The sequence below is a fragment of the Chroicocephalus ridibundus genome, chromosome Z (assembly GCF_963924245.1).
Source record: "Chroicocephalus ridibundus chromosome Z, bChrRid1.1, whole genome shotgun sequence".
Lineage (NCBI taxonomy): Eukaryota > Metazoa > Chordata > Aves > Charadriiformes > Laridae > Chroicocephalus > Chroicocephalus ridibundus.
The window spans coordinates 24,695,126-24,717,996 of NC_086316.1; the positions used below are offsets into that span (position 1 = coordinate 24,695,126).

Consider the following 22,871-nt stretch of genomic DNA (forward strand, 5'->3'; position numbering starts at 1 on the left):
TTTACCAATGTGACAGTGGAGATAACTGTAAATTGCAAAAAAAAGAACCTTGAAAGCCCTTGAAAATCTATTTTTAAGAGCTGAAACCTGGTATATAATACTCTAACCTATTCCTATATGGCAAGCAGAGTGAAATGTAGCAGTATTCATTTGTCTCTCCTCTTAGATGACAGCAGCTGAACTAGCTGCTGTATTAGTTATGTTAGGGTTGGAAATACTGCATTTTGAAGAAACACAGTAGTGTGAAAACTATGGAAAATAATTTCCTGGAGCGTTTGAAAGTACTGGCACATTTGTATTGATAAATGTTGTAGTCCAGAATACAGTTTTTAAAACCACTGATAAAAAAAGGATCTTGTGCAGACCGGCTACCCCAACAAGACTCCAAGTTGTAATGGTTCGTCCATTAGTACCTCTTATGACCAATTGACCAAATACAAAACAATAACCTGTGTAAAACCTGCAATGCTAGAATTGCACCGTATCTTTATAATTTAATAAAAATCAGTGGAAATACTGGTTTTAGTGGAAAAAAGCTTACTAGTTAGGAGGCAACATGGAAGGCTGCATAAAACATGTCCATATTATGAAATAAAAGCTCAATAGATGCTACTGCAATGTGCCAATCAAATTCAAAGTTTGACTAAGAATTATTTCATAGATATGACAGAATAAATTCTGGGGGCATTTTTGTTGTTTTTAGCACTATCAACAAAACTATACAAAGTAGCCTACAGAAAGTAACACTTCATCAAATTTCTTGTTTGTGGTTTCATATTGTAAAAACCGTGCTTTGAAATATTTTATATAAAGCAGAGACATAATCTTATAAATAAGGCTTGAAATTATGATTATTCATCACATTTATGCCCTGTTTCAGCTGTACTACTGACAATAATTCTCTGAAGTATTCATTGAAGCATGATCAACTATTATTATTAACGCAACAGTACAAAATGTTTTTTATTTCAGTAATGAGTAAATATTTTCTATGAAAGTAAGCTAAAGAAATGGAATCTTGCACTATCACTTAGTTTTATACATGCAGTTCTGAATGAATCAAAAAAAGCCTATTAATAACGGCAAATTAATGCCTGTACAATAAACCTTGAATCATAGAATCACAGAATGGTTTGGGTTGGAAGGGACCTTAAAGATCATCTAGTTCCAACCCCCTGCCGTAGGCAGGGACACCTCCCACTAGACCAGGCTGCTCAAAGCCCATCCAGCCTGGCCTTGAACACTTCCAGGGATGGGGCATCCACAGCTTCCCTGGGCAACCTGTTCCAGTGCCTCACCGCCCTCACAGTAAAGAATTTCTTCCTGATACCTAATCTCAATCTACCATCTTTTGGTTTAAAACCATTACCCCTCAACCTGTCGCTACACTCCCTGATAACGAGTCCCTCCCCATCTCTCCTGTAGCCCCCCTTTAGGTACTGAAAGGCTGCTATAAGGTCTCCCCGGAGCATCCTCTTCTCAGGACTGAACAACCCCAGCTCTCCCCGCCTGCCTTCATCAGAGAGGTGTTCCAGCCCTTGTGGCCCTCCACTGGTCCGATTCCAACCCGTAGCCTTGGTGAACCTCATGAGGTTGACATTAAATTATTTTTAAAAATAAACTGGTTTTTAATGTCTTTGTAAAAGCCCTTAAACAAGGTAAAAATCAATCTACCTCTCAAGTAATGCAGTGAAACTGTGTGCAGAACACTGTGCATCAAGGAGCACAGGAGTTAACTAGCAGAAATATTTTTCTTTTTTTTCCGTTTCAATTAGAATTATGTATATATTACTTGTAGATAAAGCTACAACACAATTTTCCACACAGAAATATTTTCAAGACCTAACTTTCTCTTTGGTTTTGAAAGGTTGTACTATCAAATGATAAAAACAGAGGAAATCCTACACATAATTGCTTCTCTCAGTATTACATTTTTTTTCCAATTGAGTTCTACCATAATTTGAATTATGTTCATTACAAAATGATAGTGGTAAAGAGAGCAGAAAATAAAACAAACAATAGGTAAGGTATGCCTAAATTCTCTAAATCAAGTCGTTGCGGCTTCTCTTCTATGCTCCCACAGGATTGGTTTGGAAAGTAAATTATGGACAAACACATTCATCACATGCAAATCAAATACTGGAAGAGCAGATCACTCATAAATGCTTATTGAGACAACTGAAATTATCACATCTCCATCCTTATCTTGTGTTTCTAATTAACAGAAAAAATGGAACTATCTAAACAATAGCATATGGGGAAAATGAAAAGCAAGAAACAATTCTTCAACCTCATGTTAATTAAATGGAGATGAAATGACTACACTCTTCTGTATATGTTCAACAATTCTTTTCATTTCTTTTAATAACTCCTTTTCATGCAGCTTTTTTTTTTTCCTTTAAGCCCACTCATTTCTGCTCTTTAAACAGAACAAAGAGAGTGCAAAGGACATTAAGAGGAGATAAAAATGCAGATCAAATAATCACTCACATGCATGAAGCATTCTAAGTCTGACAAATTTTAACTTTATATGTGCACCTACTGAAGCACCATAGCACACACAATAATGGAAAACAAAGAGCAGATTAGTTGTTGCACTGGCCCCACCACTGAAAGTTTAGGTCAAAGTATGACTCAAATAGCAGCTTCAGAAGGCCAGTACAGATTTAGGTAGAATTTAAAAATATACCGGCTAAGTATAGCTAGTGCAGCTACAACTAAAAAGTGGCATTAAAAATAATTTTAATAAACTATCGAGCAGCCTTTAGTTTCATATTAACAGCAAATTGAATGCACATGGTACTATATTATAGTCGCTTAGACTACCAAAAATAGAATTTGAGGTTTCTGAACAAATCTTTAAATCAACAAATCTTTAAAACAGCAAATAGAATACTGCAGAAAAACATCAGCATGAAGCAAATCAATTTCGTTTTGCTGCAACCCACATAATAGAAACTATTTCTAATTATATATTACTGGTCCTTCTTAAGTAATAGTAATCAAAGTGTATGGACTTCTAAGCAAAATAAAAAACATTCCGCTGCTTAGTCCATTTTCTCTCTAGTCAATTTTCTTACCTTTTTTTACCCAAGAAGCACTTTCAGTTGATGAAGTTTTTGACAAAAAAAGAGCAAGTTTATTTTCTTTCAAAAAAACCTACTATCCTTTTTACATAGCTCTAAATCTTCTTTCTACTGTGAATTAAATTGTTCCATTCTAATCTATGTGCTCTACACATTAAATTTACCCATGACTAATTTGCCTTCCCTGACCTAAAAAGGAGAGAACAAGGGCTCCCAAATTCCTTGCAGAGACCAGGCAGTCACATAGCTGCACCTTGAGTGCTCAGGTAAGGAGGGGCTGAAACTCCAGTGGGGTTCTGAGTCCTGAACACCTAAGAGCTTGCTTACAAAGCACTAGGCAGTTTGGCTTTTCCCTGCTAGCCTGTCATTCCCTTGTTGAGTGTATTTGCAGCACAGCACCAAGAGTGTTGTGCCCACTAGTGTGAAACAGGTTCCAAGTACCCATCAAACAACAGATGCTCTGAGCTTCTGTTAGAAGATACGACAAATGTATCTCCAGCCATCCCACAGGGTACCCAGAAACCCTGGACAAATGCTCAAACTCCTCAAACAGGGAACAGACCTAGACAAAATTTATGTACACTAGTCCCACTAAAATGTATTTTAGCCTTTGGTAAAACACATTTTAAAACTTCATGAGCTACTTTCCTAAAAACTTGTATTAGTAACTCAAAAAAAACCCACTCAGAAGTGCCTCTGTCATTACCGTTAAAATCACTGAACTTGGTTGATTGTTGTCTTGATTCAGAAATTTTCATTATGTTTACCTATCAAATTCAGAAGAATTAGCTCATAAATACATAATGGTTTATGTGGCCAACCACATAAAACGAAAATAATTTTGAATATCCCAGAAAACAAGATTGATAAAATAATACTGGAAAGAGGTATTTTGATTTATTAACCTGTGTGTTTCATAAAAGTAAGAAGTTTTCCTGAAGATACCGTTTGCTTACTTGGTTGCATTTTAAAACTGTAGTTTTATTCAGGATAGTTTTATTAAAAATTTTGTTTCTGCCTTTAAGGAAGGTGGTAGCTCTCTCTCATAACCTGCTGTGACAATCTGCGATAATAATAAACAAATTTTGTGAAGATTTTGAAAGTTAAAAGTAAACAGGGTAAAATAACTTTTTCCCTCCATGTACCAGGCATAACCCAGGCTGTGTGCATTGGCAAGTCTATGGCACTAACAAAACATATTAGATTACAGCTCTTCTTCCTGACTTGAGATTTATATGACACATTTGTATTCAGCTTTCTAACTGAAAGCAATGAAACAATGAAATCTTCATATGGGAAGACACTGCTACATATATTTTGTCTCTCAAATATATACTCTGAATCCCTATTAGCTTTGTAAACACACCTTCAGAATAGCTGTTCCTATTCACTGCTAACCGCCAGTGCGTCTTTCAGAGGTACACTGAAGCCACATTGTCACCTATAGCAATTAGAAAAGTACTAATCCACATCGATGAGCAGGGATACCCTTTTTCCAGAGTTTAAAAAAAAAAAAAAAAAAAGAAAAGGCAGCGGAGGTAGGGATAACACTTCTCCAAAAATAATTGTTTCTAAAATTATTTATATTTTGCAGGCATCAGACTACCATCTAATGAATAAATACCGTGCTCTTTTTCAGTAATTGCAATTACCAACTAAGACATTACACAATACAGTTTTAATAAATTTTAATTATTCATCTATTACTTTTCCCCTTGGTTTTATTTTCTAAGAACACAGGAGTTCTAAACAGGCACTCTGATTTAACATTGATCCCACAGTTACAGAAATTATTAAGCACTAGAGCATTTATGAGGCTAGTGTAAATCACTAATGCTATTACCTGCTCTGATTTTTATGCTGTTGTTTTCTTGGCAAACAGAGCCAGGTTGAAACACATTCTACCATGACATAATGCTGGGACATTAATCCTATTTTCCCCCATGGTACTTGCAATACTTTTCCGGGATTTCCCCAAAGGAATATTGTGAGTTAGGCTTTTTTTCTTTCAGTGTTTCTTATATATGATGATCTTGAAGAAGTGTTTTAATTAATGTTTATGTCTCATATTTCAGCCATATCATTGTAGCAGAGTATATACTGTGATATTTTGAGAGAAAAACAGGTGGAAATTAAGTAGATTCCCTTTGATAAAAACTAAGTATAAGCAGCTTCATGACAGTGTCAAACTGGAGAAGAAACTACACAAAGGAATGGCAGGAACAGAAATAAGGTACCCCAAGAGTATAATGTCTGATAAACTTCCATATTTTAGAGGAAGAAGTCCAGGCAATTCATACTTTAATACACAGAACCCGAGTTTTGTTCCCTTCCTTATCTGAGAAACCAGTGGATTTTTCTGAAATAAAGTTTGTATGTAACTTAACTTCTTTGTTGGCCATGCAAGAATCTGTAAATTTCAGACAGGACAGATTGCTTTTTGCCATGATTCATTTTCACCGTATGAATTATGCTCCTTACAATGCAAATTATTATGGTGAAAAATCATTATTGACTTATATTAATAGCAAAAAAATATATAATAGCAACAAAAAACCTTATTTTTACCCAAATAAATGTATCAGCTTTGAATTAGATAAGCAATAATAATGACCTCCTTTCAGAAAAAGAAAGTGTAGTCTTTCTTTTTAAATTGTAGTGATCATTCCTGTTGATAATAAGCACCATATGCACTTAATGAGCTGGCATTTCCAATAATCAAAATTACAATAGTGAGAAAAAAAATAAATCTTCCTTACCTATGTATACAATTTTTAGATTCGAGATATGCCATACCAGAAGCAGCATCTAATGAAAATTTCACCAACTGCTTGGTTTTTAGCTCATCCTTCTTTTTTCTTAAAAAGGACAGGAAATCACCTCCTAGAAAAACAGACAGAGAGACAGTGAGACGTGAGAGATGGGATGCCTGTTTCCCACAGATAAGACGCCATTTCCCACAGCATTCTCCTGGACAAACTGTCTGCTCGTGGCTTGGACGCGCGTGCTCTTTGCTGAGTAAAAAACAGTCTGGATGGCCGGGCCCAAAGACCGGTGGTGAATGGAGTTAAATCCCGTTGGTGTCCGGTCACAAGTGGCCTCCAGGGGCCTGTTCTCTTTAATATCTTTATCAATGATCTGGACAAAGCCATCGAGTGCACCATCAGGAATTTTGCAGATGACACCAAGTTGGGCGGGAGTGTTGACCTGCTTGAGGGATAGGAAGGCTCTACAGGGGAAACTGTGCAGGCTGGATCGATGGGCCAAGGCCAGTGGTATGAGGTTCAACAGGGCCAAGTGCTGGGTTCTGGGTCACAACAACCCCATGCAGTGCTGCAGTCTGGGGCAGAGTGGCTGGAGAGCTGCCTGGTGGAAAAGGACATGGGCGTGTTGGTTGACAGCCAGCTGAATATGAGCCAGCAGTGTGCCCAGGTGGCCAAGAAGGCCAATAGTGTTCTGGCTTGTATGAGAGATAGTGTGGCCAGCAGGACTAAGGAAGTGATTGTCCCCCGTTCACTCGCTACTGGTGAGGCCACATCTTGAATATTGTGTTCAATTTTGGGCCCCTCACTACAAGGAAGTGATTGAGGTGCTGGAGTGTGTCCAGAGAAGAGCAACAAAGCTGGTGAAGGGTCTAGAGAACAAGTCCTGTGAGGGGCAGCTGAGAGAACTGGGGTTGCTTAGCCTGAAGAAAAAGAGGCTGAGGCGAGACCTTATCTCTACAACTAGCGAGATGGGCGTTAGTCTCTTCTCCCAAGTAACAAGTGATAGGACAAGACGAAATGGCCTCAAGTTGCACCAGGGGAGGTTTAGATTGGATATTAGGAAATATTTCTTCACAGAAAGGGTTATCAAGCACTGGAACAGGCTGCCCAGGGAAGTGGTTGAGGCACCATCCCTGGAGGTATTTAAAAGACACGTAGAAGTGGCACTTAAGGTCATGGTTTAGTGGCAGACTTAGCAGTGTTAACAGGTTAACAGTTGAACTCAATGTATCTTAAACACCTTTTCCAACGCAAACAATTCTATGATTCCATGATACTCACATTTATCTCTCAACAGGGGTGCAAGACCAGACCAAATGCACCTATTAGCTGTTCTCCTCAACCCATTAGTCTGAAGTTAGCCTAAGTAAAAGGAAGGAACTCAACTTTCAAAATGCAGTTTCCCTAACTTCCCTTAAATACTAGGTGCTTAAAAGTGAAAACTGCATAGCATGTTTTTGATATGCCCAAAATCTTCACCAGTTTACATCAATACAGACTTATATGAAAATTACAGACAAAAACAATTGATAATTTGAGATAATTATACTGCTCTAATCACAGCATGGTTGCTGTAGGGATTCACAAAAACTGTGAATAGAGAGGTTAGGTCCTATTAGTTACATGAGAGCAATTGATTTTTAATTGATCACTTGCAGTGGTGTTTCTCAAATTCTGCATGATGTATTTGGAGGGGTAACAAAGTGTTTTACTCCTTGAGCAATATTAACTGCATTTTGACACTGGCAATTGAAAACAAACAACTATTACTGTGACTTCACAGTCTTTTTGCCTTTAAGGAACAAAGTCACTGTCCTCTTGTCTGAGGAGGGGAAGGGGTCAGCATGAAGGATTTTCAAAAAGGAATTTCTGTTTGCAAAATAAGCTTTTGGAAAACTGATTTAGGAAAAAGACAAGCAGAGGAGACATTATATAAGCACTGAAATGCCATGTTCTGATTGATATAACTCTATTAAAGATTTTTTCTAAAATATATTCTATTGTTCCCAGCAAAGACAAAAAATCATAGTGGAGCTTTCCACATCACACTATTTGCTAGTGTTTAGCCAGCCATTGCTCCAGTCTTTGTTTCTTTTCATTTTGCACTGAATTGACTACAGAGATTCTGTCTTGCAAATAATGCACTGTTACATAATTTTACATACTGCCTTTCTTTGCAATGTTAAAAGACACTACATTCTAAAAGCTTCACATGGGATTTTCTTAGGAGGCCATTTCTATTTGTATTTCATACTGTAAGAAATAATTCTCTTTAAGAGCATCTTAAAGAAAAAAGTCTACCATTATGAAATGTTACTTATCTAATGCCCTTCAAATATTAAGTTGGAGTAAATGTAAAATGGATTAGCACCTTTAACTGACAACTGCTTTGTTCATTCATTTTGCCTGGGATCAGGTTTCTTTTAGTACAAACGATCTGGATATAGGCTGTCCCTTAATGAAAACTTACAGAAAATAAAGACCTGATAAACTATAGATAAGAACTACTGTTTCCACTTCGCTGGATCCCTTCTTTGGAAAGACAGTAATACTAGAGGAAAGACAGAAAACACTCTATTTTCACAGAATCATATAATAGTTGAGGTTGGCAGGGATCTCTGGAGGTCATCCGGTTCAACCGCCTGCTCAAGCAGGGTCACCTAGAGCCAGTTTCCCAGGACCATGTCCAGATGGCGTCTGAATGTCTCCAAAGAGGGAGACTCCACCACCTCTCCAGGAAACCAGTGCCTCATAGGGAAAAAGTGTTTCCTGATGTTCAGGAGGAACCTCCTATGTTTCAGTGTGTGCCCATTGCCTCTGATCCTGTAACTGGGCACCACTGAAAAGAGTCTGGCTCTGTCCTCTTTGCACACTCCCTATTTATTTACATCGATAAGATGGCTCCTGAGCCTTCTCTCCTCCAGGCTGAACAGTCCCATCTCTCTCAGCTTAGTCATAAGAGAGCTGCTCCAGTTCCTTCACAGCCCTCTGCAGGACTCTCCCCAGTATGTCCATATCTCTGTTGTACTGGGGAGCCCAGCACTGGACACACTACTCCAGGTGTGGCCTCACCAGTGCAGAGTAGAACAGAAGGGTTACCTCTCTTGATCTGCCAGCAACACTTCTAATGTAACCTTCTTTCCTGCAATGGCACGTTGCTGGTACATGTTCAACTTGGTGTGCACCAGGATCCCCAGGTCCCTTTCTGCCAAGCTGCTTTGCACCCAGGCATTCTCAAGCCTGTACCAATTTGAAACAGCCTTTGTTTTACAAAAGATAGTTACACATGTTACATCTCCAAAGTCTGACCAGGTGAATCTTGGGATACTGAATTTTAAATTCCAATGAAATCTTAAAAGAACAGAACACTGTTGCAAACTGACCTGGGTAACAATCACCTTTCCTTTAATCTGAGAGGTTACTGACATAGTCTGGTAAATGGTAAAAAGTAGGTATTGCCACAGAGAAAGAAGATAAACACTGAATTGAAATACATGTCATTTCTTACACATGTAAACAGAATTATTCTGGTTCCAGCAGACTTAACAATAATTTTTAAGCAATTCCCCCTTCCAACACACACAAACAAGCTGACGAAAATTATTTTGTTTATATACTGAAAATTCACTGCTCTGTACGTAGGAATCATCTTTTAATTAGTAAGTATGATCGTATGCCTTTATGAATGCGAAAGTCTTCCAACCTTGACAAATTGTGGCATTACTTGAATGAGAACAGTAAAATCAAGGCAGCTCACCGAAAACACATGTAAGGCCATCCTAAAAAAACCCTACCCTCAATTAACCAATGTTCCCATATTGAAGATTGAGAATTTCTAACAACATACTGCAGGAAGAACTGAAAAGACAGATAAGCTCAGTCTGATATATATATAAAAAAAAGATGTCTTCTCACAAAGCTATACTAAAAATGAAGGAACAAGTCCTAAGTAAGAAAGGTCTATTTATAGAAAGTGTTATAACAACATCAGTGTGAGTCTAAATTCATATTCCTCACAATTAGTACAAATTCTTTGTACAAATGAGTCACTGCTCTCCCCAATTAACAGTAAAAAATCTGTTCTCAAATAACAAGCTACTAAAGACAACAAGGTACCAAAAGAAAAGCAAACCATATCCATTAAAAATTTAGAAATAATACATATTACAAATTTGTTTCTAATATGCTCAGGCAATCAGATTGACATCTTAATTTTCATCAATTCGTCTCTGAACAGGATTAAAAACTGCTCAGTTCATTACATCAGAGTATGTCAAACTTGGAGAGCACAATCCTGCAACTCCCAGTGCAACCATACCATCAGGAAGCGATTTAGACTTGCTAATTTACAGTGTTTGGCATGTACTGTATGAACTTCTAGAGTTTTGTGCAAAACCAACAAAGTACACCTTGAGCTGAATAGAGTGTATTTTACGCTTATCATCAAAACACAGTTTAATTAAAATTATCTTAATCTGCCTCACAGTCTCAATAGTGAAAAAAGTAAGCAAAGGTATGCTTTCGCTCGCAGTTCCGTTTTATTGTATCTGTCCTTCCATAAAGACGACAAAAGTCTCCTTTAAATACACTGTTGAATATTGATTTCAAAGCACTGTTAGCTGCAGACAAAATAAGAGAGCAAAGTGATAATACATCTCATTCTGTACAAGGCAAGTCACTTTAGGTTAAACCTGATTATCCTCATCATTGTGATACCAACATAGGCTTAAGTGTCTGTTCTTTAACTAGCAGGATTACTCTCACTCTCTTATTTACTAAAATACTGATTTCTGCTGTCTACTGTGCCCAATGCTGCAGCTATTCATATTCACAGAAAAGCATCCACATGAACACCTTCAAAGCTGAGTTATGAGGCTATCACTACAAACCCTTCAGCGTAGAATTGTGGCTACGTAATACCTTTACGTGCCTCTTAAAACAAGTTTAAATATAAAAAGCCCTAATTCACTATTTGCAGTGCATGGTGTCAGAGCATTATCTCCAATATAATAGCTGTTGATAAAAATGAAATAAACAGACCAATTAGACTACGAAACAACTGAAACAAAACTAGATGACTACATAATAGTATGTAATGCTTTCTCTTATATGTGGAATTTCCACTGTATTCCACACGGCTACCTGTTATTCCAGTTAATGGCACACAACACTGCCAGGAAATGAGGTTTGCTCCAACCACTCAAAGTACCACAGAAATAATTAGACCATTATAGTATTATCACCAAGCAGAAATCGACTGCCTGGTTTGTATTTACAGGGGGATAAGTAACACTACTGGAGTGTCTGCCTAATACGATAGAATTATTTTACTAAGTAGATGACAAAATGTACTATATAAGCAGAAGCTCCATGAGAGCAGGCTGCTGTAATTGGATTCCTGAAAACAGCTCTTCATGTATTTCACTGTGAATGTGAACTATTTCTCATTATATGCAGAAAACTAAAGGGAGTGAAAATACCACATATCAGCATCTCCTAGTGTTGGACATACTTTATAGCATAAACTTTATGCTGTACATTAAGTATTATTTTATGGCAATACAACAGTGCACACAAAAGTAAGATAATGTTTTGCAAGAAAAAAAACCGATCTGTGATCCATGTGAAGAAATCAAAATACAAGAAACACGAATGAAATACATTAAATAGTTTACAAAATATTTCATTATGGCAATCTCTGAGTTTAATGGCATTTATAATCAACTACGAGAAGATACTTTAGTGCTCTCCTAAGCTAGTGCCCCAAATGGTACCTATCTACTTGTTCTAGAATAATGCACTCTTGGCGTTATTCTTATAATCAGTATTGGCACTGAACATAATTAAAATATAGTTTTGAAAATTATGGTGGGAAATCTCCCACTTAGTTACATCTAGATGTATAGACATACATTATTTATATATTATACCTCTATATAATATCACAACATGTTAATAATGCTATAAATAATAACTAAACAAATATTAAGTGTGTTAGTACCAATTACAAAGAATGATATGGAATTATATATATTATTATTTACACATATGTTTTAATAAAGTGGGAGAATTTCCTTTATTAAACAGCCTTGTTAAGTAGCAGTTTGTTTAAAGAGTCCACTTAATTCTTACATTTATGCACACAGTAATCATGCAGATGCAGCATGCTTCTGGCCATACCACTTAATGGTCACCTAACACAGAGGGGCTCCATGACTCAATATTCATAACTCTTTATATGCTATTAGAATATTATTGAAATGACTTTTATCTGCACCTGTAAGTATTTATAAGTCTGAGGACTCATATGGTCAGTCTTTTAACTAAAGTAAAGGGAATTAGTTTCTTTATTGAATTGATTGCATTGACTGAATTTATTTCTTTACCTTAATCCCATTAATGATAATACATTATCAATAAAAAAAACCAAACACAGCTACTTAAATCTATGAATTTAAAATAGTAAACATGCATCTGTAGCAATTCTATAAGATAGCTTTTTAAGAGAGCAAGAAGCTATTTGACAAACTATTAAAAATATAAGAGTTTAAAAATGCTGAAGCACTCCTTTTCCTTAAAATAGTGTGCCTTCACTTTTAAACTAATGGATCGTTTGTATGTAAAGCAGTGCTTTCCCTTTTTTTTTTAATTTCACATAAGTAGTAACAGAAACTGTAAATAAACCCAAGGTTTCTCAACGACCTACAGAGTACTATTGCAAAATACAGTCAAAACTTCATTTTTCCTGTTAAGCAAAGCAAATAAAAGTTGCTATAATCATGCAAAGTTTCCCCATAGTAACATTACAATGGTAGCAATGAATTATGAGTTAGTAATATTAACAATGGTAGTAACAAAGTATAAGTGGAAATGCATGTATACGAAAACAAAAGATGAAAGAAAAAAACAAGAGTTAAAAGAATGGGGTGCATTGAAAGCCAAGGACATGTTTAGCAGCAACAAACAGGTAAACACAGAGAAGGTGTTGCTTGCACCAGAACTACGATGCAGATGACTCTTTAGCAGTCATACTCCAGCCTCAAATGTTACAATAAAAAATAGCAGGGCTTTGGTATTGTTTATCAAATACAGAAGCTCTGAGATGAAATGAATTTTTAATCACCACCACCTACACCCCAACAATGGAATGTCACTGTTCCCCCTCTTAATATCCTCAAGGCTGGAAACCACACAGCACATAGGAAGGCAGAGGCACATGGGAACATACAAGAGTAAGAAGAAGGGAAGAGAGGAAGAAGAAATGGAGTCTGTATGTGTGCATGCACCTGGGTACTATAAGAGATCTGGCAGGGAGGGAGTGAAGTTGGGATGTATATATGGAGAGGAGGAACCCATGGGAGGGTGTCTGGTTCATAGGGTGATCTGCCCAATGAAACAGGAGGTGGCAGAGGCAGAAGCACGGCAGATTGCAGAGAAGTAAAGACAAAGAAAAATGGAAGCTGGAAGATTAGCAGAGTGCAAGAGGAAAGGATAAAACAAGAAAGAGACAAAACCTAGAGAAACAGATGGGTCATATTTTTGTGAAGAGAAACTGTAGGGTAGATAGAAGGTGGCTTTAACAACAGCTCGGCACTGAGCCAGATAACTAATTTGAATAGCAAAACAAAAGAAGACTTGTATGGAAAACAAAGCCAGACAGTCACTATCACTATTACAAATTTGCACCTCATCTCTGATTTGATTTTGTCTAGATTTTGACTGACCTTTTTTTGCGTTTTTTTTGGCATTGATTTTTGACAGCACACAGTAAAGTTTCAGGATGTGATTGCAAGACAGAACACAGATCTGAAATCTGCTGGCAAAAGCCAGCTACTGAGGATGCACAATACAACCAATGGGGCAGATCATGCAAAACTTTTAGCAAAGTTTTAAGGGATCTCTAAAGAGAAGCAACTGGGAAAAATCCTGTATGATTTCTATAGAGATCTCACTGCCTACAGAGGCAAGAAAAAAATCCAAAACACACCATACAAAGTAGAAAACACATAAAGCTGAAACACATAAAGTGAAACTAAAAGTTAACATTTTTTTCAGCATCGACCAGCATTCCAGGCCTCTGTATGAAATTTACACCTCAAAGACAGCAGGGCTAACCTCAGGCTAAGGTAAGCCACAGCATACGTGTACTTCAGCTACTCTTGGCATCAGCTCTCCTTCATTCAAGATGATAATTCATTTAGCAGAAAAGCTCAGATAATATGGATATTGTACATCATATCAAGAAATAAATTACGTATACCTCAGCCTCAGCACTGAGGCTTTGGTTATAAATGGGCTAGGTAGCTTCAGTGCAACTAACAGCAGAAATACATGGAGTTGGCTGTGATTTGGTGCTATACCCTAACATATCATTACATTCAGAAAGTAAAGAGTAATTCCACAAAAGTCAGTTAATGTTTAGTAGGTTGTACCAGCTGTACCTCAGCACCAGCTATAATGGATCCGTAGGTATTACTCCACTTTATGTCATGTAGTCCTCTTTCCAACAAAGGCCAAAAAGAGGGCCTGGTAGGTCAGGCAGAATACTGGGCTTTATTTGCAAATGCTTCTGACCTAACATGCCCTGTGGCAGTAAAAAGTGCTGTAACACACAGAAAGAAGCAATGCATTCACCTTGATTTCAGAAGAGATGGAGTGAGTCAAGCTGGACCAAAGCCAACTGCAGGTAGGACAGCGTGAACAGAGGTAACCCAAGACCTTGGGTTAAGAATGGTTTATCAGATCCTGTTACAGGCACTACAGAAACGGCTGTGCTCTTTCTGAACATGCCTGGGAGCCAGTGTAGCTGAAATCAAGCAGTGCTCTGCACCTGAGCTAATAAAACCTGTCACCTTTGAATTGTTTCTGCATTGATGGCATATGCAATTTGCATCCCAAATGATTCAGTACAAATCTGAACAGGTTACCTTACTCAGTTGCAAAGATGGATGTTATGACCTTCCTGAACTCCACCCTGAAAGCTAGCTACATATGTCTAGATGCAAACTGAACATATATAGTTGAAACCTAACTCAGGCAGCCTTCCCATACCATTAGATTACTGGATGTTTTCATAGCTGTTTGTATGTACAAGCATAGCTCAACCTCTTTCCATCTGAACAGCACATCTACTCTAATGTATGTCAGCATGAGCCTCAATAAAACAAGAAACATGAACTCCGTGTCCGGTTAAGTAGGAGGTTGCCTTTTTGCAACCACATTATCCATTATCAAGTAGGAATTCTATGGCGGTATCAGGAATGCACACTAGTGTTCAGGGAAATGTCTACAATGCATTTAGTATTAGAGTGAAAAATGTCCAGAAATGCCCACTGGGCAGGGGGTGTGGGAATTGCACTCAGTGCAGATCACTGAGAGAATAGACTAAATAAGGCGTATGGCCACAGAATATATTTGGAGATGAGCAACAGCTCCTGGAAAACTGTTCAGAACGGTATGAGGTAAGGATCTGTTACAGAAAGGAAATCTAGTTTTCACAATATCATAATGTAGAATATATTAACATAATATATAAGCTAGAGGAAGGTAAATTAAGACTCAACAGACAAGCCAGACTCTTGAATCGCCTATTTTTGAGCGCCTGACTTAGGAAAATAAAAATTCTTTCAAAATATTTCTGGGGATGTAATTTTAACTATGTTGATTATAAAAATGTTTAAACATATACAAACCTGAAACAGAAAGTAGGCTATAAAGTTGTGATTAAACAGTCCAACAGCTCAGAGAAGTAGGTCACAAAAAATGTGACCACAGGCTTCCTTCTGCTACATCGAATCAACTGTTGGAACATATAAAGATGTTTGCATCTACAATTACACAAACCCTTACAGAGAGAGCTGGTGCTGGTGTGATGACGGTGCTTATCTTGACAACCTGTGCAGACTCTTTAGGTGGAGGGACAGAGGCACTTTGAAGGTCTACAACCTCATGAACTATTGAAATAGTTACAAAAGGTGGTAACTGCACCACAGGATTACACATCTATCTTCAAAATGCCTCTCTTCAGAACATACAGTTCACAAACATGCAAAGTTCCTACCTCCAAATTAAGTTCTCCTTTCAGGGCAAGCTAAAATTCAAGTAAATTGAAATGAACATAAAGGAGAAGAAAGAATTCTGTGGCTTGGGATTGCTTTTTGCATCTTACAGATTATATTTGATTTCTTTTTCCTCTAAACCTAGGAAGAGAAAAAAACATTCAAAGTTTAAAAGGACTCCTGCAATTTGTTTTTGATTACATGGGAGATTGCATGATAAATTAAGAGCAGATGAAAACAAGTTAAGTGATCCTCAGTGCTTCAGTGAATTAAAATCTCTTATTCTCAAAGCAGAAATACCATACTAAGATCCACGATCATTAAGAGAGAAGCTGGAACCAGGACAATAGTAGCTGAGGAAGAGTAAAAGAGAAAGGTATTCTAGTTTCTTCTTTTCCTGTCTTTTTCCATGAAAAGATGCTGCGTTCACTCTGAAAGCAGAAAAGAACATGAAGTAGGTTTTGTCAACTTCTTCACCATTTTCCTGGTAATCTTCTCTACACCCCATCAAAATCCAGCATCCATTTGTCTCAGGTTATCAATCCGGACTCTGGCCAGTTTACAGATAATGTTAGCAATATTCCAGGCAGTCTCTCTGATCATCATCTAAATTTGCTAAAAATGAGCTGTTATGAAAACTCCTTATGCCCTGTGCAGTCTTAAGAGACACTGGCAATTTGTTCTTTTCCTGTTCTGAATACCAAAGCAGCTCCTCATAATTGATTCCCTTTCTTCAGTTTTAAGGTCAACAAGGCAGGATAAAGCATAAAAAAAAACCACTGGGAAAAGAGGCACAGAGCAAAGAAAAATGAAAAAATTAACCTGGAAAATATGAGTAAAATGCTCGATTTTTTAGATTGATGTGGCATCACAGAGAAGTTATGTGCTTTCTTATACAGTACTATAAACCATACTTTTCCACAAAGTTCTGCTGTTCCTCATATTGGAAACCATCCCTGACAAAGGCTTATCTACATTAGAAAACTCCTGTGGTGAAGGCTACAGCCCACATTCACAGTCTCAAATATGCAGCAACCCTCTCTGAACAATTTTAAGACTAGTATCCCATCTTTACTACATTACTTTTCAGTCAGGTTAGTCAAGTCCATTTGACAATACAAACTCATGGCTCTATACTACCATCAAGCAAAACTCAACATACAGGGTTTCTTTTCCCGAAATTCATTAGCAATTCTCACTCTAACTTCTTCTACCTTTCTTAGGACAAACTGAGTACTTAAAATGTATCACAACAGATTATGAAAAAGGTACTGTCTTAAGTTATATTCATATTTTTCAATCATAAAATATCAGAAAAAAACCTACATCAAATAGCACCTTTGCAACAAACGTTATCAAACTATCTTAGCCAATATTTCATTATAAAGTAGCAAGTAAAAAAGGAATACTATTACAAAGAAAATAACTTACAGCAACCTGTAAGATGACCTTCATAATACTAGGAGGTTCCAATAGTCTAATTTTTCTCAGCAGAATTTTTGAAAGGTATGAAAATCTTGGGCAGTATATATCAACTTAAGAGTTGTACTCTGCTTTTCCTGAAGCTGATACGAATCATTTCTACTCCTCCAATGCAGGATTTAAAATTCACTGCATGATATTGGAATTACAGTAAGATTTATTTTACTGCATTGTAAAATAAAACATGTCTTTTTGGCATGGAGTTCTTATTAGCTATGTGCTAACACAGCATCTGAAATCTGCCTCTTGGGCTGTTCGAGACAGAAGAAGAAACTGGCAGCATTCAAATACTGTTTTTATCTAATCAGTCGCCTCACTGGAGTCAAAATCAGTAAGGAGACTTTACCAACTGTATTCTCTCCAGGTATTCCTGCAAGGTAAAGCCTGGGGTCATAAACCAAGTTTAGAAGCCCCTTATCTGAGTAACAGCTTACTATTAAAACACAGTCTTTCACTGGATGCATCCCACTTACTGTGCATATGCTATGCAGATGATCAGCAAATGTTCAACAAATTAGATGGTGTGGCTCACTGTGCGGAGAACTCTACAAGAAATTACACTGATTCTGGATGTCACATCATGTGCTCTCTGGCTCAAAGACATCACACCACATGCCCAGGGAGCTGAGATTCCTTGAATCTATCTAAAAACCAGCACATCTGACACACCACGAGTGCAGAAGGCATGCGTATACACGTTGTTCAGGCCCACCCTAAATTAAGAATCCTAATAGAATGTGAAGAGTAGAAGCTAGCAATATGAAATCAGAAAATACGAGCAAAGGTAAGCAACACAGTAAAAGAGAAATAAAAGCCCCACTTTTATTACGAACACAAAATGCATGCAAAAAATCAGCATATATATACAAACTTTCTTTCTTTTTAACAGTCTTGACAGTTAACACTGGGTGGACAGGGACAGTGAAATCATTATGACCAACAGCAAGTAAGTGAATAGTCAGTAAATGATGGTTCATTTTCACTAACATATATAATTTCTGATGTACCTTTCACTTTGGCTACGTACCCACAACATGCTCTGCTACCTTATTTATTTTTTCAGTTAATCGCTGCTACATCACCCATCTTGAAATTTCTTTATCAATGTGATTCTTACTATAGGACACCTATCACTTGTTATGTTAACACAGACACCAAGAAAAGGGATTTATCTACAAAGGATAATAATTGTCTTTGACAACTTGCTTTGTTTCTGTGTTATCTGTTGGCAACATCTGGGTTATTTATGCATGTAACAATGGATGCACAGATGCTTAAATATGCATTTGCCTCCTTCTTTATCGTTTTCACTGATGAATTTATCCAGATGCATAGTTTTTAATCCCATTTACTTTTGCAACAAAGGAAAAAGATATCTCTGCAGAGACAGTTTACGACAGAATCACTAAAAGAGCAGCACCTCCCTACATAAAGTGCTAGATTTCAAAATACTTTTTTAATACCTGAACAAATTAAGAATCTGAATTGAAATCTGAATCTGGAATTAAAAGAATTAGCCACTACAGAGTCACACCATAGCTGTCTCAAAAGAGACAGTACGTGTATAGCCTACATGTATTTGAGATATAAAAACAGTAGAAGAATGCAAACATTAAACACAACTCAGAAAACGCAGGAGAAATTCCACATTTTATGGATATGTTTCTAAGTTTTCCTCAGGGGAAAAACTGTCAGGTATTTATTAATTAGATGCCTTCTCAGCCATACATTTACAGAATACAATTATAAGCTAAAACATGCCATTTTTAGTTATGAAAAAGAATGTCAGAGTTAAACTGCTTAAAAACCTTCAAGCGTTAACGTATTTTAGAGAAAGCACAGACAAAAGCAGACACTGAGAAAGTTACGTGCTGAGAGCAAGTCAACAAGCCTACCACTATTCTGTTCTTCAAAGGGCAGCATTAAATACCAAATCAGAGCACTGACATTTGTTATTTTAGGTAACCTCATCCAAACTTCCCATTAGAAAACAGAAAACAAGTAACATCAGAATTACTGCTTCTCTGAACTGATCTAAGTAAATGTTTTGTCTTTCCTCTGCCAGCTTCTTCAGAGTTGGCATCCTTATAATTTCTAGCCGACCTGGTCAGTCTCATGGTGTGCTAGCCAAGGTGTAAAAGAATATGGGAAAGTGTGATGGCTTGAACATAGGAAAGTGTTTATGAGGGCAGGCAAGCATGGAAGCTAGCCAGAGGACTTACAGATCAGCAAAAAAGGAGAATAATTATGAAGTTTCTTGCAAATTCAAATCCAGGAGACAGAAGAATTTTTGAATAGACTTGGGACTGCAAATAGGCATGAGAATCAGAGAAAGGTTCTCATCAATTCCTCCTCAAAGTGCATTAGTATGTTTCGAAAACTTGTCCTAGGCTCTGAAAACCTTGAACCTGAATGATAAAGGTGTTAAAAGATCGGGATTTATTATCTTCAGAGATGCTGGAGAAGCTGATGATTAAAGTATGCCTTAAAACCCAGGACACTGCTTTTAGTCTCCATTTTAACAAAGCTAATCACATGTACAAATATAATCACCTAACATAATCTAATTGAATAAAGGCAGAAAATTCCAATAGGTCAAAGATTTCATCAGTGTTCTTGTAATAAAGCCAGTACTCAAGAATTATAAACAATCTTCAATAAACAAGTCTTCATGAATGAAACAGTTCTTAAAACAGCTTGCTGTATAATTTTGAAGACAAATCCAGTGATATATAAAACAAATACAGTGTTGCATATTAAGCAGTACTAGACGCTACCAAATGCACACATTTCCCAGCTGCTGAGAAAATCAACAGAGGTAAAATTGCCCAAAAGCTGTTATCATTTGAATGATACAATTCAAAATTTTCTCACGCCATTGCTGAATAATGTGACCTCAAGATTCCAAAAATAAATCAAGAGCAACCCATAAACTGAACAATATATTTTGGTAAAGAAAAAAACCTCTTATATTACCAAAGTTGACCCAAATCTGAGTTATTAAATGGAAACATTACCCAGGCATGAAGTTTCCTTAAATACAAGCACCTTAATGTTCACTATATATCTCTATTGTAGTCCCATGTACTATCTTGTCAGGAGGAAAATGAAGATAGAACTGAAACCTCTTTCAGCAAATTCCATTGTCTTGAACAGCTGTAGAAAACTCACAAGAGATTTGTGGAGCTCACTTCACTCCAAAGCTAGCAGAACCTAGTATTTCCAAAGATTTGCAACACAGGTTACTTTTGAGATCACTCATAAGAATGCAGATAAAGAAAAAACAGAAAACAATATATTTTGCATTATGGAAAAAATGCCTATGAAAATATGCTGGAAAAAAAAAGGGAAAAAAATTACCTGGAACAAGTTCCATAACAATATAAATAGGCTGTCGTTGTGTGCAAACTCCTATAAGTTTTACAATATTAGGGTGATCATACTGTTTGAGTATTCTGCAAAACAAAGTAAGTTTATTATATTAAGAAACTGATTAAATATTACAAGAAAATATCTTAAAACGTTAATGTTATTTTAATGGAACATATCACCACTATTATCATAAAGAAAAAAAAATCAATGTAACAGATAATCATTGTGTTTGAAACGACGGGCATACAGATTCACTAATAAATCAATATTGAATACTACATTATTTTTATTGAAATTTTACCATTTGTCTACATAACATTTATCTATATAACTGAAAAATGGCCTGACAGGTTTGCAGTTTCTCAAGAACCCTTTTAATTAAATAGCATTTCAGTGGTGGACCAGAAGCAGAGCTACATCAAAAAAGCATGCACAGCATGCCTCTACACTTCCCTTCTGCACTTTTCAAATGCACACTCATTTCAATTTTACTTTAAGAGACTAATTAATACAATAAGCTTCAGAAGACTACAAGGACAGCAATTTTAATTTTGGGAATTAAAAACATTTACATCTTCTTACAAAATACTTCAATAAGAACATTTGCAGCCTAAAACAGCATGGTATGATTTATAAGTGAAATGAAGGGCAAGGAAGAATTCTACAGGGACCTTGTAACTCAAATGTTTCTCCTACTATCTGCTGACTTAAAGCATCTCCTCTTTTTCCCTTTTCTTCTAGGCTCAAGAGTAAAACACTAACCCACCTCGTACATGCATATTTAGTGAGAACTAACACGTGTCATTTTTATTTCAGACTAACACTGCTCCATTAGTGGCAGGCTGCTTAACAAATGAAACATCTCTGCAGTTGCCAAGCTACAAGGTGTTTAAAATTACTCAATAGATATGGTGGCTGATCTTTATTCTCTAAATGTAGATAGTATCTTTTACTTTTCCATATTGATCATACCAGTTTGGGAGTAAAAATGAAAACATACGAAGCCTCATTGCAAGAAGGAGCAAGTTAATTTAAACAACCGTGAAATTATGTCAATACACCCATTTACCCTGAGGCCTCAGAACCTACCTATCTACATCAGCCTATATTGAGAATACTTAGCATACGGTGGCATGATTGTCATTTGAAAAATAAGTATGCAATCACATGCTGCCTGACACAGCATAAAATATCTCTACTGGAGTGAACTCTTCTTACAAAGAGAAAATTACTAAATGGGGTCTATACAGTAACCTAGCCACATTTGATCAGCACTATTAGCCATGCATGTAAGGTAGGACTGGTATAATCACATTTAAATTAACAGCATCTTCCAGTCCTCTTATCCCAGTCTTCATGGTACACCTCAGAAGTTCTAAATGGAAGCACTTGCAACAATAGAATTGTGGTTTACAGGCACAGCTTGCTTTGCCAAAGACATAGTTTCAGCAAGTGCAGATGCTACTGCATTCACACGTTAAAAAAGGAAAAGGTTTGACTACTGCTTCTTTAAATTTTTCTGACGGTCAGATTTTGTAAATCCATCTAGTCATAAAACTTGAATAAAAACACACAAGTATAAATTTCAACTAAATTTAGAGAACCTACCTGGCTTCTGACAGAAATTTTATTTTCAGTTCCTGAGGAAGATCTTCTTTACAAGTTTTTACAGCAACAGGAGTTTTATCCTTTAATGTTCCCTTATACACCTCACCAAAATTACCCTGAAATCAGGAAAAAATAAATCATTCTGAGTAAAAAAGTCTTCACAAATCTCCATAAAAATAATGCAAACAGCTAATGTAACTGGGAGGGAACTTTGAAATGTGTTATGAAACCAAATGAGGTTTTCTTCCAGTATCTGCTCCTAACAGAATACAGTTCACACAGACACAGTACACCTATTGTATGGACACAGCGTATGAGTGGTCTATACTTTGACCTTGCTGTAAAGAGGAAAAAACATATTAATTGTGTAATTAAAATCGTCTCATAAAACCTCTTAGTAACTTCTAATGTCAACACTGTTAGCAGTTGTTTATTTTTTTCTTATTCATACTCCTCCACTCTTTCATTTTCACACTATTGTATTTTATCATCAGTTTTTA

The 22,871-nt window shown here is 36.7% G+C and overlaps 1 protein-coding gene across 1 annotated transcript in view; it reads right to left on the bottom strand.

Annotated features, from left to right (window-relative positions):
* The window catches only part of FER (FER tyrosine kinase), a 173,623-nt gene that overhangs the window by 42,298 nt on the left and 108,454 nt on the right, over positions 1-22,871 (bottom strand). The window contains exons 15-17 of the mRNA XM_063319846.1: positions 22,372-22,487; positions 20,752-20,846; positions 5,846-5,969 (exon numbers count right to left, since the gene is read on the bottom strand). Coding sequence (XP_063175916.1) covers positions 5,846-5,969; positions 20,752-20,846; positions 22,372-22,487 — 335 coding nt within the window. The remainder of the gene's footprint in view (positions 1-5,845; positions 5,970-20,751; positions 20,847-22,371; positions 22,488-22,871) is intronic.